The 16,425-nt window shown below is 41.0% G+C and overlaps 1 protein-coding gene across 4 annotated transcripts in view; it reads right to left on the bottom strand.

Moving 5' to 3' along the window:
* Nucleotides 1-16,425, bottom strand: part of LOC135109052 (uncharacterized) — a 39,204-nt gene that overhangs the window by 4,280 nt on the left and 18,499 nt on the right. For 2 of the 4 annotated variants that reach the window (XM_064020051.1, XM_064020052.1), the window contains 3 exons: nt 10,295-10,362; nt 9,247-9,382; nt 3,287-3,339 (listed from right to left, as the gene is read on the bottom strand). In XM_064020051.1, the coding sequence (XP_063876121.1) occupies nt 3,287-3,339; nt 9,247-9,382; nt 10,295-10,362 (257 nt within the window). The remainder of the gene's footprint in view (nt 1-3,286; nt 3,340-9,246; nt 9,383-10,294; nt 10,363-16,425) is intronic. The other 2 variants (XM_064020055.1, XM_064020053.1) reach the window with 1 other exon arrangement.

Here is a 16,425-nt window from a genome sequence, read left to right as displayed (position 1 = left end):
CTCTTTTATTTTGGTATCTGCTTTCCTTCTTGCTAGGTATATTGTCCACAGGCCTCTTTATCTGAATTCTCTTGTTCAAGACATCTTGCTTTTGTAGCCTTTTTAATGTGGCGTGGCTGCCATCCGTCTGCTTACGTCTGTTATTAATTTTTATGTTGTGTTTCTAACAACTGTCCCCGTTATTTCCGTTTTTTTTTTGTTTCTTTTTCTTCTTTATTGATTTCTTCTTATTTTGTTTTTCTTTTGTTGTTCCACATTGAGCTATATCCTCTAGGAACGTCGGCAACCATGGACCTCCACTCTTCTCTGTCTTGTGTAGCTCTTATCAACTGCACTGTCTTCATTCTTCCATGTGTCAGCTTCTCTAAACCGTCCATGTATTTCTCTTTTGGCCTTTCTATTCCTCTCTTCTCCTCTTTCATTCCTATTTGAGCCAAATTTTCTACACCTTGTCTTCTCATAACTATTTTTCCTGCACTATTCGTATAAGTTTTCTCTCACCAAGTTCAGCACTGCCTCATTTGTCAGTCTGGCTGGAAACTTCATCATCCTCCACAACCATATATCCACTGCCTCCAGTTTTTCCATCACCATCGAGGACACAGTCCAGCTTTCCACACCGTATAACAGTGTTGACCAAACGTAGGTTTACATCATACTCTTTCTTGTGTTTACCGATAATTTTCTATTGGTTAATAAATTTCGCATATCACCAGAAGTCTTTTTTTGCTATTCCTGTTCTTCTCTTTATTTCTAACTCACACTTCGCATCTTCTTTAATCACGCTCTCTACATATTTATAACTACCGACCTGTGTGATTGTTCGGTTTCCACTTCTTAAAAGAGTTCCTGAAACTGGTAATCTTTTAGAGATTACAATCCACTTGGTTTTCTTCATGTTGACACTCAAACCTCTTCTTTCACTTTCCTTTGTTGTTTTATCCAACAACAGTTGCAACTTTTCTCATGAGTCTGCTAAAAATACTGTGACATCTGCATATCGCAAATTAATGATATTCCGACTTCCAATCTTTATCCCTTCACGGTCTTTTATTTCCCTCATTATTACTTCTCCGTATAGCACAAATAGGTCGGGTGAAAAAAAACGCCCCTTGCCTCACACCTCTCCGTATCTCTTGGCACTTTGTCTCTTGTTGATTTTCACGCTTGTCCGTGACCAATACAGACTGAGATAATTTTTGTCAATTTTTTCGTCCTCTAACATTTGGATTAGATTATGTGTTTTAGCCGATCATAAGCTTTTTCGTAATCAATAAAACACAAATATAGATCTTTTAGCTTTTCAATTGTTCTTTCTGCTATCATTCGCAGTGTAAAAATTGCATTGCTCGTGGCCTTACCTTCTACAAATCCACATTGCTCATCCACCATCTCATTCCTTAATTTCTTTCTCATTCCTTCTTATTTTTTTTTTTAACATAACTTTTGAAATTATTTTTGTGATTTGACTCATAATACTGACCATTCTGTGCTTCTCACAGTCAAGTGTTTCACTTACTTTGGGTATTGCTATAAACACTGATTTGCACATTTGTTCTGTAATTTGGCCTTTCATGTATACTTTATTTGCTATTTCTATAATATTCTTCACTGCAATATCTCCAGATGCCCGCAACATCTCAGTCATCACATCATCTTTGCCCGCAGACTTGCCTTTCGTAATTTCCTTAATTGCATTCTCTATTTCACTTTCTAAAATAACAAGGCCTTGATTATTGGTAACGTCGTCTATCATCTCAGGTTTGTCGTCATTAAATAAATCTTTAATGTACTCGCTCCATCTGAACTTCATGTCATCTTGCTTCATCACTACTGTTCTGTCTTTCTTTTCACGGCATTATTATTGGTTTTTCATTTACGTTTAAGGATTATTTCCTTTATTTTTCCACATTTCGCGTTATGGTATCTTCTACCGAGTTCATCCACCTCTTCACATTGTTCATTCAACCACTGTTCTTTCCTCTTGTTACAGTCCCGGTGTATTTTCTATTAATAATCCTGTATTTCTCTTCGTCTTGGCCTTTAAGCTGTCTTCTCCTATCAATCATTTCTAATATTTCTTCCGACATCCAAAGTTTATCCTTCCTCCTCATGGTCTCTGACACCGCTACTCTCACCTCCTCGTCCGTGGCGCTAGCGAGGGCGCTTCATCTCTCTTCTGCGCCATCTCCTATCAGCCCTTCCAACATTGCAAACCTGTTTCTCACCTCTGCTGCATATTTCGCTGTCACTATCGGTACCTGATAAAGCCATGTTTCTCTTTGGTTTAAACTTTGGTGATTCCTTTATCTTTTTCCAAATAGTTACCACCACTGGAACATAATCACTGTTGACAGCGTCTGGGTAAGTTTTAACTTGCATGACTACGTTGCGAAATCCCTCATTGACTATAACATAATAGATTTGGTTTCGTACTCTATTTCCAGGCGATTTCCAAGTCCAGAGACGTCGGTTGTGATGCTTGAACCACATATTTGCAACAACTTTGCCATGTTCCAAACACCACTCAACCAGTCTGTCTCACATTTCTCGCTCCTAGACCATGCGGACCTACCACTTGTTCCATGCGGCCATGTCCTGAACCTTAGCGTTGAAATCGTTCATAACTATGTTAAATTCATGTCTTGCATTTTTAATAAAAGCATCAACATAATTGTTAAAGTCTTCAATTTCCTTATCGTCTGCATCCGTAGTTCGGGCGTAGGCTTATATGATGTTGATGCCAAATGGAGATTCTTGTAGTTTGACTAATATTACTCTGTCTGATATCGCCCAGTAACGCTTAAGACTTTTTGATGCTTCTTGTGACAATAGCACACCAACTCCCTTCTCGTGTCTATCTCCTCCTGAGTATATGAATTTACTCTTCTCATGTTGCTCCCCTCCACTTCCTATCCTTACTTCGCTGAGTCCTAATACACTTATGTTCATTCGTTACATTTCCTGTCATATATATTTGCTAGCTTCCCCTCACTGTTACATGGTTCGTACATTCCAAACTGCAATCTTCTTTTGCTGGTATAGATTACAGATAGTCGCTCGATGAGGGTCAAAGTTCGCCAGCCCCTGTGTAAACATACATTCCTTTTTCCATTTTATCATTCACAATCATACATTCATTTTCTGACAGTGTTGTTGACATTGTTACTGGTAAAACAACAACAACAACAACAACAACAACAACTGTTGAATAGAATCAACTGAACAAAAAACAAGATCGACCATATCCCATCAGAATGATAACTGATGTGATCATGTGACTCACCTTTATGGAGGAGGAGGTGGGGGAAGGATACTCAGGCTCCTGAAAATCTTGGCCTGTAAAAAAGAATGGAATTACTATTGTGGGTACTGTCAAGGCTGTTACTGTGAGTACTGACGGGACTGAACAAGTTTAGCAACCCGATACAGCTGGGAAGACTGATCCACTTTAAAAAAAATAAATAAATAAAAATAAAAATAAATAAATAAAAAATAAAAAAGACCAGTATATATTTTAAGGTGTCTTAATACCTATTTTGAAGTAGTTCAGGTTGTAGAGAGGAAAAGAAATATAGAAACAGGAAGAGTTCCAGTAAAAGGGATGAAAGATTGAAGATGGGATGGATAAAGTCTTTGTATAAAATAAGCAAATGAGGCAGGAAAAGTATTAGCGGAGATGATACACGGCACCAAACTTAATAGGAGCTGTTTTGGCAGGAGAAAATATGGAATTTCCACTTGATAATTTTAGTGAACAATTCAGGTATGATCAGTGCAGAAGAAAGAGAAAGTTGTGTCACTGAAGAAGAGGGAATAGTTGTTTGGAAGGTTATGTGAAGTAGAAAGATGAAGGAATTGAATTTTATAGGCACCGAAGAAGACAAGGTTTATCATGCACTATTCTAAAAATATAACAGAAAGATCATAAGTTATGGTTTCTGTGGTTTCACTACAAGAACAGTTTAATTTATGTTGGCGGCATACGAAGCTGAAATATAAAGAGTAAGAATGGATAGGACACTCAGTTTGACTAAAAAACATTTATGAATAATAAGGATATGTTGGGCGATAGGACAGAGCACTGTAGAGCACCACTATTAACAGATTTTTTAGAACAATGCACATCTATATCTGCAGCAACAGAATAGCCACAAAAACAATTCCAGATGAAGATGTACAGAGATGGATAGAGAAACCATATAAAGGAAGTGGTAAAATTAAAGAATTATATCAGTCTATCAAAAGCCTCTCATATGTCTAGGGCAAGAGCAAAAGTTTCACCGAGATCTTTAAGACAGGCTCACCAATATTCAATAAGGAAAACTTGATCACCAGTGCATCGTCATTTACAGAATCCATATTAGTGATTAGAAAGAAGCAGTAAGAACATGTGCTTCAAAATGCTTTTTGTTAAAAGAAGGAAAGGTGAATGTTAATAGAGAGAAAGAGATGGAAAAGTTTAACCACGCAAGAAGCGAGGATTGGAGCTCAGTTACGAAGATAGTAGGCGGGACTCTATCAGGGCCATAATTCTTACAAGGATCAAGGTCAGAGAGGCCATTACGAATTTCCAGTAACAGACATAATATAGTCAGAGAGTGGAAGTTAAAGAGCAACAAATACTGAATCATGCAGTATGGAGTTTTAAAAGGTCAAAGGTCTAAGAGAAGGCTAAAGCTTTAAGGATGGATGAAATAGAAGGGCGAAAGAGAGAGAAAAAAAAAATTGAAGAAATTTTTGGCTATGGGCCAGATGTCACGGGGGCAAGATGAAGAGGCTTGAATTTGACATTTCTTACTGATGAAAAGGTTTTGTTAAATTGAATAGGTTTTGCATGAGTCTGGGCAAATATAAAGAGCATAAATTTCAGGAGGTGGGAGGCTAATGTACAATCTGTGAGCCGCCTCTCTATCTACCCTGGACAGCATAATGCTAGAGGCAATCACTTCCTTTATGTGCTCTGTACAAAAAAGAAAAGAAAACAACAGTAATTTTTGGGAAAATCAAGAATAGTACCATCTCAGGTCCTTACACTTAGCAGACTTGCAGTGACATAAGAACCTCCACTTAGATGGTTCCATAGGTATTACTGGAGCTATGGTCAAATTATTTTGTACTAAGCGTTCAGGCGTGGCCTTCTCGGGGATTTGGCTTTCCGCTGGCCTGCCAAATCTACTTGTACCATGCCTAGGAAGATCTGAAAGTACCCTCACTTTCACCTTCCAGCCTCTCTCTCTCTCTCTCTCTCTCTCTCTCTCTCTCTCTCTCTCTCTCTCTCTCTCTCTCTCTCTCTCTTTATTTTTTATTTATACAAATCTACATCATATGTGTTTACGGATTACATTGTTTACAACCAACCTGGCCTCCTCTTGAGGTTAGCTTTCCACTGCTCCACTGCCCATGTTTGCGTGGTATTCATGTGCTTTGTTGCCTCTCGATGCCTTAACCTGTTCCTGGCAGTGGGGTGTCTCTAAAGAGCACGCCAGGCTCGGTGCTTGGCATCTGAGACAGAGCGGCACGCAGGGCCAAACCAGGGCTGGTCTGATGCCTTGGTTTTGTGGTCCGAGTGCGGCACCCAGCGGGCCTGCAGGGCGTGGAGCAGCTGGGTGAGCCGCCTCACCTGCTGGTTAGCGTCGCCACGCAGCACGTCTCCCCAGTCTGTGGTCCTCAGGGCGGCACGGAGGGCTTCCCAGTCGGCAGCCTCCCACCTCCAGAGGGTGCGGGTAAAGCTCTCCTCTCGTGGTGTCCTGAATTGTATCCTAGTGAGGACAGCCACGTGATCTGAGGTGCCCACAAAGTCGAGTGGAGAACACTGTACTGTGTGGGGAGGGATGTCCGTCACTACTGGGTCCAGGGGTGACCCAGACCTGTGCGTGGGGAAGGTGACATAATTGTGCATGTCGTGCACAACCAGTAGGGAGTTAAAAACGTCTCACCGTGTGCTGGTTCAGGTCGCCAATCACTACCACACTTTCACACTGACTGGCCGTCATGAAAGTGTCCAAGTTTTCTGACAGGTAGTCTAGCAACACTGTTCCCTGCGATGGAGGCCGATAGCAGCCCACGCACAACAGACCTTTCCCGTTACTGTCCGTTATTTTTAATGCCAGGAGCTCAAGTTCCCCGGGCACGGGCGTGGGAGGCTCTACCACCTGAGCACTGACCGTCTCTTTGTAGCAGAAGGCCACGCCCCCGCCTTGTGTAGAGCGGTCTCTCCTTACCCAGGCCGAATACCCTTTAACTCGGGCATAATTATCTGGCACCTTGGAATCGAGAAAGGTCTCACACACGAACACTAAATGTACATTATTCTTAATGATAACACTGTGAGTGAGCTCACCAATGTTCGTATGAAAGCCTCTCACGTTGGCCGACACTATCTTAAGTTCACTATTGGGCGGCTTGTAGCATCGCTGGATAGTGTTGGGGAGCTGCTCCATACTGGAAGCCATAGGGATGAGAGGCAAGGAGCCAGGGGAATCGGGAAGCTGGCGGCACTATAGGGGTTACCGGTCGGGGCTCGGCCAGCCTCTGGCGTGAAGCAGGCTGCTGAAGCTGCCAAGCAACGTTTCTCAGCGCGCGTAACGTTTCCTGGCCACTCTGCTTCACTGCCTGCAACAGCTCCTGTTGCCTCTCGTCGGCAGCCCTCACACGACAGTCCAAGGCTGAGTGGAAGCGCCCTCGGCAGTATTCACACACCTTCCTAGGGCGCTGCTCTGGCGTGTGACGTGGACTGCTGCTCTGAGGACGCCTGGACTGGTGATGTTGCTCCAATCCCTGCCGAGGTAGTGGTGCTGCCTCTCTCTCAGAGAGGGCGTTCTGTCTCGTTATTGGCCTTTTCTTTCTTTTGAGTGGTCGTTGGTGCCCTCCTGCCTCCTGCTCTCTCTCTCTCTCTCTCTCTCTCTCTCTCTCTCTCGTTAAAATTCGTCATTGTTGTACAGCAGTTCTTTGTTGATAATGTAAGTATACGTAGGCTGTTCTAGTGAAATCTGTGTCACACAAACTTGCTTGTACCTGGTGCAGATTTGTCAGCTATTGCTTCACTTTTGTTGATGGTTGTAGATGTTTGAGTAACTACTCTTGATTAGGTCTTCTATTGCCCTTTTCTTCTAAGAAATTACTATTTTCGCTATTTTTTTTTTTTTCGCGTGTGTAAAACGCATGAGGGTGCATGGTAGGTATATGTGGGGAAGTCTCATTGTAGACAGTAGTTAGAGAGGAAGTTATCTCGGTTACCTGCCTCCACCTGACCTGTGGTGTGCGCCATGGCCGGTCACCGCAAGGTATTGGCAACCTCGGAAAGTAGCATTCTCAACTGATGTACTCTTAGTATACATACCAAAATCATTTTCATTATTTGTATTGTGATTATGGTAAGCCATAAAATGCAACACGCAAGAATATATACCTGTGCATGTACACCTGTATGTATATATCTATCTATATGTCCATAAATTTGCATATGTTTATTACTTGTACTGTTAGTTGATAATAGTGGAGACATGTATTTCGACTTTTAATGTTAGGCAAGGATGTTTATCACATATATTATGAATGAACATAGGAATTACTGAATTGTCCTTTTATCATCGGGACGTACTTGGTCCCTCTATGTACTTATGATTCATTATTGATCGAACCTTAATATTTAAGCTAGTATGAAGTGTTCACGTGAACGTTGGTGACTCGTCTGTAGTCTGTGCACCGAGGGGTGTTGTGTGTTTTGCACTAACGTTAACGTACGTAGTGTGTGTTATTTTGAAGTAGCTTTCTGAGGTATACTGCTTAGAATTAATAAACTTATTGTAATAATTTAGTATGCTGCTGGCTGATGTGTGTGTTGGTTTAGCTATTATGTCTAATTAAGATTTTTATATTTCCCTGTTCGAAGTTTAGGTTATTAGTACTGTATAGGGTTGCATAGTATTCCTGCAGCTTGTGGAATGGCTGCTGCCCATTGCCTACCAGTCTGTCTTCGTGGAAGATGGTCTTCTCTGTGTTATTCGGGCCTCTGTGGGAGAAAAGTGCGGCTGTGTTGTGAGTTCATTTATATTATTCTAGTATGCTTGTCCATGAGTAATTCCTGTTTGATTCATGGCTCTCATGTATATTGTTGTTATTTTTCTTGTCTTGTATTCTCGTCGGGGGTCATACTCAATATTCAAGCAACCTGTCAATTATTGCTTGGTATGGGTTTATCATTACTTTGGGAACGTAATGAATGTATGTTATTAAGTTGAATCAGTAAAGGATTCGACAATGCATTCCTCGGGAGTCAGGATTTATGCTCGAGATAATATCTAAACAATATTTTCATCCTTATTGAATAAGTCGATGTATTCATATTTATTCTGAAACATCAAATAGTTAACATATTAGACAAGATCTGTAAATAATATCTAAATAAAATTTTTCATCCTTTTTAAAGAAGTCGCTGTATTCATATTAATTCTGAAGCATTAGATCACATATTAGACAGAAAGATGAGTGTCATGATAAGTGTGGCAGAGCAAGACAGGAATTCTCACAACGGCTACGCTCAGAAGATAGTAACAAAATAAGATTGTGAGCGGAAGAAATTTGACAGTATGACAATATGAGAAAAGTTTGACAGTGTAAGGTTAGGAAAAGCTAGAGAATGTTGGGCGTATCTCCAAGACAGTCAGAATGCCGGTGGGGTGCCACACTAATTGCTCCAGGTCTGTTGAACAGTAAGTTGAAGGCTTGTTCACCGGGATGGTCAGTAAAAGAAGCTGATAGCCGAATTTGGTGGTGAACACTTAAAGCTCTAAGAATATAAAATTCAGCAAGAGGGAAATGGTTGACAATGTGCTCCAATATGGGAGTCAAACAGTCCAAGAACTTTTCATAATCAGACAGGTGAGATATAAACAGCACATGTGAAGTTTGTGAGAATGATAATGACGTCTTAGCAAGAAAGTGGAAAATTATGAAGATTCAACAGCGTGAGTATAAGAGGAAATTATATTGTTATGTACAAAGTCACAGCAACCAGTTTTGGACTCAGATTAACAATAGAGGAGGTACGAGGAAACAAAAAACGTCTGCTGCATGTGACCTCACACACGTGAGTTTTTGAGTAATAGAAGGTGGAATTTGGAGGCAAGGTGATTCTCCAAATACTGAAAGTTAAATCTAAGACCGTGAATGTTGCAATAGTTAATACAGAGAATATTAGAGAAATAATTAAGACACCTTAGGTCTGTAATTGAAAGAACTTACCTCCAACTGACTCATGATCATCCTTGAAGTTACCACCAGCTGCTTCATGATCATGCTTTAAGTCACCACCAGCATTACCTCCCATGTTCAGATTTCTCATCTCAGATAAAAGATCTCTCAGCAATGGGTCATCAGTCTGAAAGGTAGGACAGATAACTCAGAACTCATTTGTGTCGTCTGTCCTCCTGAAGCCACAGGGAAGGTGTGGCTCTTTCTGTATCATGTCTTCCAAAGCCATCAGATATAGGGAAATCTTGGAGTTTGGACCAAGACGGATTGAGGAGGTTTGGACAGTAATCTTTAACTATGATTGACACAACCCTCCTGCATTTCATGTTGGATGAATGTGATCATTGCCTTCCTGCTGGAAGCTTGCTGACATTCAGCCTGTTCCTAAAAAAAGGTGAATGTCGGAGCCTAATCTTCCAAACTACCATCTTACTACATTAATTTCCTTTTTTTCTAAAGTTTTTGAAACTATTCTTAGCGGGAAGATCCTTAAACATCTATTACTGCACAACCTTATGTCTGATCACTAGAATGGATTCTGTCATGGCTGTTCTACTGGTGATCTGACCTTCCTCAATGAATCTTGGTCATCCACTTTTAGGAATTTTGATGAAACTTTTGATAGAGTTTTACAATAAACTATCCTTCTACGATTTCTATCTTCTCTCTGCAACCTCCTCTCTGATTGTTCTATTGCTGCTATGGTAAATGGTCACTGTTCTTCTCCTAAATCCAACAACTGTGGTGTTCCTCAAGGTTCTGTCCCACCACCCACTCTCAATTGTTGATCAGTAATATAAGCCAATCCAATCCATACATACACTGATGATATAACTCTGCATTTTCCCATGTCTCTTCCCGGACGTCCAACCCTTCAGGAATTACACAATACACGTAAAAGCCAAAGAACACCAACATCTCGCATTAGCTAGGGGTGATTATCCATGCACCGGCCTATGCTGTCATGTCACCGGTATTCCACCAGGATCTATATCGCCTTCCCAGCAATCTGTTTCTCTCTGCCTCCCTTAATACTCACCTCCTGTCTCCGTTGTGTTTCTTCCAACACATACTCGTACTTGTGGTTCCACCCGTCACCCATCACACCTGTACACAAGAAATACACCTGTGTTATATAAAGCACTCATATGTAGTAATGTCCACAACTACAAGAACATTACAGCCACTACACTCTCGTATTAAACACAGGTTGTAGCCAATGGTACCAACCAGAGACTTCTCCTTACAGACACAGAAGTATCCCTATGCATAGGTTACATTTCCTTTTATTACGTTAGGTTCTAGAGCAAAAACACTTCTGCATTAGTTAGTGATTGACATTTACATAATGGTATACAGCAAAAAAAAAAAAAGTTATATATATATATATATATATATATATATATATATATATATATATATATATATATATATATATATATATATATATATATATATATATATATATATATATATATATATATATATATATATATATATATATATATATATATATATATATATATATATATATATATATATATATATATATATATATATATATATATATATATATTGTTCTGGTGTGGACACGCCGCAGCCCCCACTCCGCATTTCATTTCTCTTCGTGATGTGACTTCTTCTTGGACCTCAGCCAGCCTCTGACCATTCCAGCTCGCCTGCCTGTGACCTGATGCATCGTCTCTGGGCATCCTGGCCCGACCACGTGGGCCCCAGCCTGACCTTAAGCACTGTCTCTCTGGTCACCAGTCAATCTGCTGTCAGCCTTGGGCAAGGACACATGGCTCCCAGGCAGCTTCACTTTATTTATATTGTACAATTTATTTATATTAATAAAACGCAGCAGCCCTTACCATTGTGTTTTCCTGGTCCACCACATAATAGATGTACAATTCCAGTACAATATATATATATATATATATATATATATATATATATATATATATATATATATATATATATATATATATATATATATATATATATATATATATATATATATATATATATATATATATATATATATATTATTATTATTATTATTATTATTATTATTGTTATTATTATTAATGCAAAAGAGGTCAAATAAGTTGTTTGTTTATCATGCAACCCCAGACTCCAGTGGTTTTTGAAAAGCATAGTCATTGCTCATATTCATTGCCCACCAACGCATAGCACTTTGGTAGCAATTACAAGCAGTACCAACTTGCTTTACCACCACAGCTACATCATGCTATGAATTGTAAGCCTTGGCTCTATCTCTTTTACGCTTTCTTGTTATTGTTTTCCACTGTTCCACATGCTTCTGCTGCTTCTGAGAGATTGTCGGCACCTCCATCTCACTTTCACTGCTGCTATCACTCATCTTGGCACTGTATTTCCTGCAAAATCTGTGTAATAAGCACAAAATTAAATCCCAGTGTTTAAAGAGACAGCCACTTATTGATACTAGTGCGCCAAGATTCCCACCCTCGCGTTGATTGGCTGGGGCAGTGGCGCAGGCCGCGGTAATTGCCCAGCCAGTGAGGCGAGGTTGCCTCTCCTACGCTCAGAGACTGAACATTGACAATATTTTGACAAAGAGAAAGCAACTTTCGATCTCAGTAAACAGTCTAGATGGTCGCAAATCGCTTTACAAGCTTTTTTTTATGTAGGAAGGACACTGACCAAGGGCAACAAAAATCCAATAAAAAAAAAGAAAAACCCACTGAAATGCCAGTCCCATAAAAGGTTCAAAGCAGTAGTCAAAAACTGATGAATAAGTGTCTTGAAACCTCCCTCTTGAAGGAATTCAAGTCATAGGAAGGTGGAAATACAGAAGCAGGCAGGGAGTTCCAGAGTTTACCAGAGAAAGGGATGAATGAATGAGAATACTGGTTAACTCTTGTATTTAGAGAGGTGGACAGAATAGGGGTGAGAGAAAGAAGAAAGCCTTGTGCAGCGAGGCTGTGGGAGGAGGGGAGGCATGCAGTTAGCAAGATCAGAAGAGCAGTTAGCATGAAAATAGCGGTAAAAGACAGCTAGATATGCAACATTGCAGCGGTGGGAGAGAGGTTGAAGACAGTCAGTTAGAGGAGAGGAGTTGATGAGACGAAAAGCTTTTCATTCCACCCTGTCTAGAAGAGCAGTATGAGTGGAACCCCCCCAGACATGTGAAGCATACTCCATACATGGACGGATAAGGCCCTTGTGCAGAGTTAGCAGCTTGGGGGGATGAGAAAAACTGGCGGAGACGTCTCAGAACACCTAACTTCATAGAAGCTGTTTTAGCTAGAGATGAGATGTGAAGTTTCCAGTTCAGATTATAAGTAAAGAACAGACCGAGGATGTTCAGTGTAGAAGAGGGGGACAGTTGAGTGTCATTGAAGAAGAGGGGATAGTTGTCTGGAAGGTTATGTCGAGTTAATAGATGGAGGAATTGTGTTTTTGAGGCATTGAACAATACCAAGTTTGCTCTGTCCCAATCAGAAATTTCAGAAAGATCATAAGTCAAGCGTTCTGTGGCTTTCCTGCGTGAAATGTTTACCTCCTGAAGGGTTGGACGTCTACGAAAAGAAGTGGAAAAGTGCAGGGTGGTATCATCAGCGTAGGAGTGGATAGTACAAGAAGTTTGGTTTAGAAGATCATTAATGAATAATAAAAAGCGAGTGGATGACAGGACAGAACCATGAGGAACACCACTGTTAATAGATTTACGAGAAGAACAGTGACTGTCTACCACAGCAGCAATAGAACGGTCAGAAAGGAAACTTGAGATGAAGTTACAGAGAGAAGGATAGAAGCTGTAGGAGGGTAGTTTGGAAATCAAAGCTTTGTGCCAGACTCTATCAAAAGCTTTTGATATGTCCAAGGCAACAGCAAAAGTTTCACCAAAATCTCTAAAAGAGGATGACAAAGACTCAGTAAGGAAAACCAGAAGATCACCAGTTCAGCAGCCTTGACGGAACCCATACTGGGTGACGGAAGGCTTAAGTACGTTTTGTGGGCCACCTCTCTATCATGTATAGCACGAGAACAAGCTGTGTTAAACCAAGGTTTAGAAGGTTTAGGATGAGAAAAGGAGTGAGGAATGTACGCCTCCATGCCATACACTATCACTTCTGTTATGCGCTCAGCACACAAAGACGGGTCTCTGACACGGAAGCAGTAGTCATTCCAAGGAAAATCAGCAAAATACCTCTTGAGGTCCCCCAACTAGCAGAGACAAAACGCCAGAGACACCTTCGCTTAGAGGGATCCTGAGGAGGGATTGAAGTGATAGGATAAGATAAAGATATGAGACTGTGATTGGAGGAGCCCAACGGAAAAGAAAGGCACGGAGGCACAGTTTCTCCGAAACTGTGCCTCCGTGCTTGCACCTTGCCTAATCAAACTCTTTCAGCTGTGTCTGTCAACACCTACCTTTCCTTCTTGATGGAAGTTTGCCTACATTCAACTTGTTCCAGAGTTTACCAGAGAAAGGGATGAATGATTGAGAATACTGGTTAACTCTTGCATCAGAGAGGTGGACATAATAGGGGTGAGAGAAAAAAGAAAGTCTTGTGCAGCGAGACCGCGGGAGGAGGGGAGGCATGCAGTTAGCAAGATCAGAAGAGCAGTCAGCATTAAAATAGCAGTAGAAAATAGCTAGAGATGCAACACTGTGGCGATGAGAGAAAGGATGAAGACAGTTAGTAAGAAGAGAGTAACTGATGAGACGAAAAGCTTTTGATTCCACCCTGTCTAAAAGAACGGTATGAGTGGAACCTCCCCAGATATATGAAGCATACTCCATACATGGAGAGTATAGAGATTAGCTGGAGGGGGAGTGACAGAAACTGGAAGAGACATCTCAGTCACACCTTACTTCATAAAAGCTGTTTTAGCTAGAGATAAGATGTGAAGTTTTCAGTTTAGATTATAAGTAAAGGACGGAGCGAGGATGTTCAGTGTAGAAGAGGGGGGACAGTTGAATGTCATTGAAGAAGAGGGTGTAGTTATCTGGAAGGTTGCGTCGAGTTGATAAATGGAGGAGTGGATGGATGGAGGAGACATTGAACTATACCAAGTTTGCTCTGCCTCAATCAGAAAATCTTAGAGAAAGCAGAAGTCAGGCGTTCTGCGGCTTTCCTGCATGAACTGTTTACTTCCTGAAGGGTTGGACGTCTACGAAAAGACGTGGATAAATGCAGGGTGATATCATCAGCGTAGGAGTGGATAGGACAAGAAGTTTGGTTTAGAAGATCATTGATGAATAATAGGAAGAGAGTGGGTGACAGAACAGAACCCTGAAGAACACCACTGTCAATAGATTTAGGAGAAGAACAATGACTGTCTACCACAGCAGCAATAGAACGGTCAGAAAGGAAACTTGAGATGAAGTTACAGAAAGAAGGATAGAAGCTGTAGGAGAGAAGTTTGGAAATCAAAGCTTTGTGCCAGACTCTATCAAAAGCTTTTGATATGTCCAAGGCAACAACGAAAGTTTCACCAAAATCTCTAAAAGTGGATGACTAAGACTCAGTAATAGAGACTCAGTAATAGAGCGGCCTTGACGGAACCCATACTGGCGATCAGATAGAAGGTTGTGAAGTGATAGATGTTTAAGAATTTCCCTGTTGAGGATACATTAAAAACTTGAAATAGGCAGGAAATTAAAGCAATAGGACGGTAGTTTGAGGCATTAGAACTGTCACCCTTTTTAGGAAAAGGCTGAATGTAGGCAAACTTCCAGCAAGAAGGAAAGGTAGATGTTGACAGACAAAGTTGAAAGAGTTTAAGCAAGGTGCAAGCACGGAGGCTCAGTTTCGGAGAACAATAGGAGGGACCCCATCGGATTCATGAACCTTCCGAGGGCTTAGGCCAGCGAGGACATGGAAAACATCATTGCGAAGAATTTTAATAGGTAACATGAGGTAGTCAGAGGGTGGAGGAGAGGGAGAAACAAGCCCTGAATCGTCTAAGGTAGAGTTTTTCTTAGCAAACGTTTGTGAGAAGATTTCAGCTTTAGAGATAGATGTGATAGCAGTGGTGCCACCTGGTTGAAATAAAGGAGGGAAAGAAGCAAAGTTATTGAAGATGTTTTTGGCTAGATACCAGAAGTCACGAGGGGAGTTAGATCTTGAAAGATTTTGACAATTTTGATTAATGAAGGAGTTTTTGGCTAGTTGGAGAACAAACTGTGCATGGTTCTGGACAGAAATATAAGGTGCATGAGATTCTGGTGATGGAAGGCTTAAATACTTTTTGTGGACGACCTCCTTATTAAATATAGCACGAGGACGGGCTATATACGTCCCACCTAACTCCTGTGACTATAAGAAATTTTTTGACTTCTTAAATGCATGTCAATGGAAAGATTAATGGCAAATATCCAATATTCAACGATATGATATGTTTCATGTGGTGCAAGATGCAGCTATGTGGTGCAAGATGCAAGGACGTCCTAATCAACATCACGAAACAATTCTATAAGAGCGATGAGATAATGAAGGCGAGAGGCCTAATGTATGAGGAATTCCCAATGAACCCTGAAGACCTCAGTGAACGTAGGGTGAAGCATCGAAAAGCCGAGGGCGCCTTAAGTACAATGTACAATATCCTTCAGAATTTACCTACTGAAGATCCTCCCATATTTGCTGCTCTGAACCTTAATAACATTCCGTACATAGAACTGAAAAACGTTGACGGAGCGGCAATTATGTGGCAGCAAGGACAGATGAAGGATAGTATAAAGGACATAGCTGAGGAACAAGTTGTAATAAAGGCGTAACTAAAAACTATTTTGGAATTAATCGAAAACCAGAAGCGAAATAGTAGCTCAACTTCAACAACCAACGTCACAGGAAATTTGTTTAGCGATGTCGTGTGAACTAATGCATGGAATGATTCATCTACGCAGCAGCAGCAGCAGCAGCAGCAGCAGCAGCAGCAGCAGCAGCAGCAGCAGCAGCAGCAGCAGCAACAGCAGCAACTGCAACAATGCCAACAGCAACATCAACAACGAGAACAACAACTTCAGCAGCAGCAACAGTGGGGGCGCTTGCAACGTCGTAACCCACCACCACTGCCTCATGCCCCTCCATCCACTGCCGTGGGCACACGTGGCACCTTACTACGGGGTGTAAGTGGTGGTAATGGCTATGACACCTGTGCAGCCACCAGCAGTAA

Source organism: Scylla paramamosain, chromosome 18 (assembly GCF_035594125.1).
Source record: "Scylla paramamosain isolate STU-SP2022 chromosome 18, ASM3559412v1, whole genome shotgun sequence".
Classification (NCBI taxonomy): Eukaryota; Metazoa; Arthropoda; class Malacostraca; order Decapoda; family Portunidae; genus Scylla; species Scylla paramamosain.
This window is presented reverse-complemented; position numbering and strand designations above follow the sequence as displayed.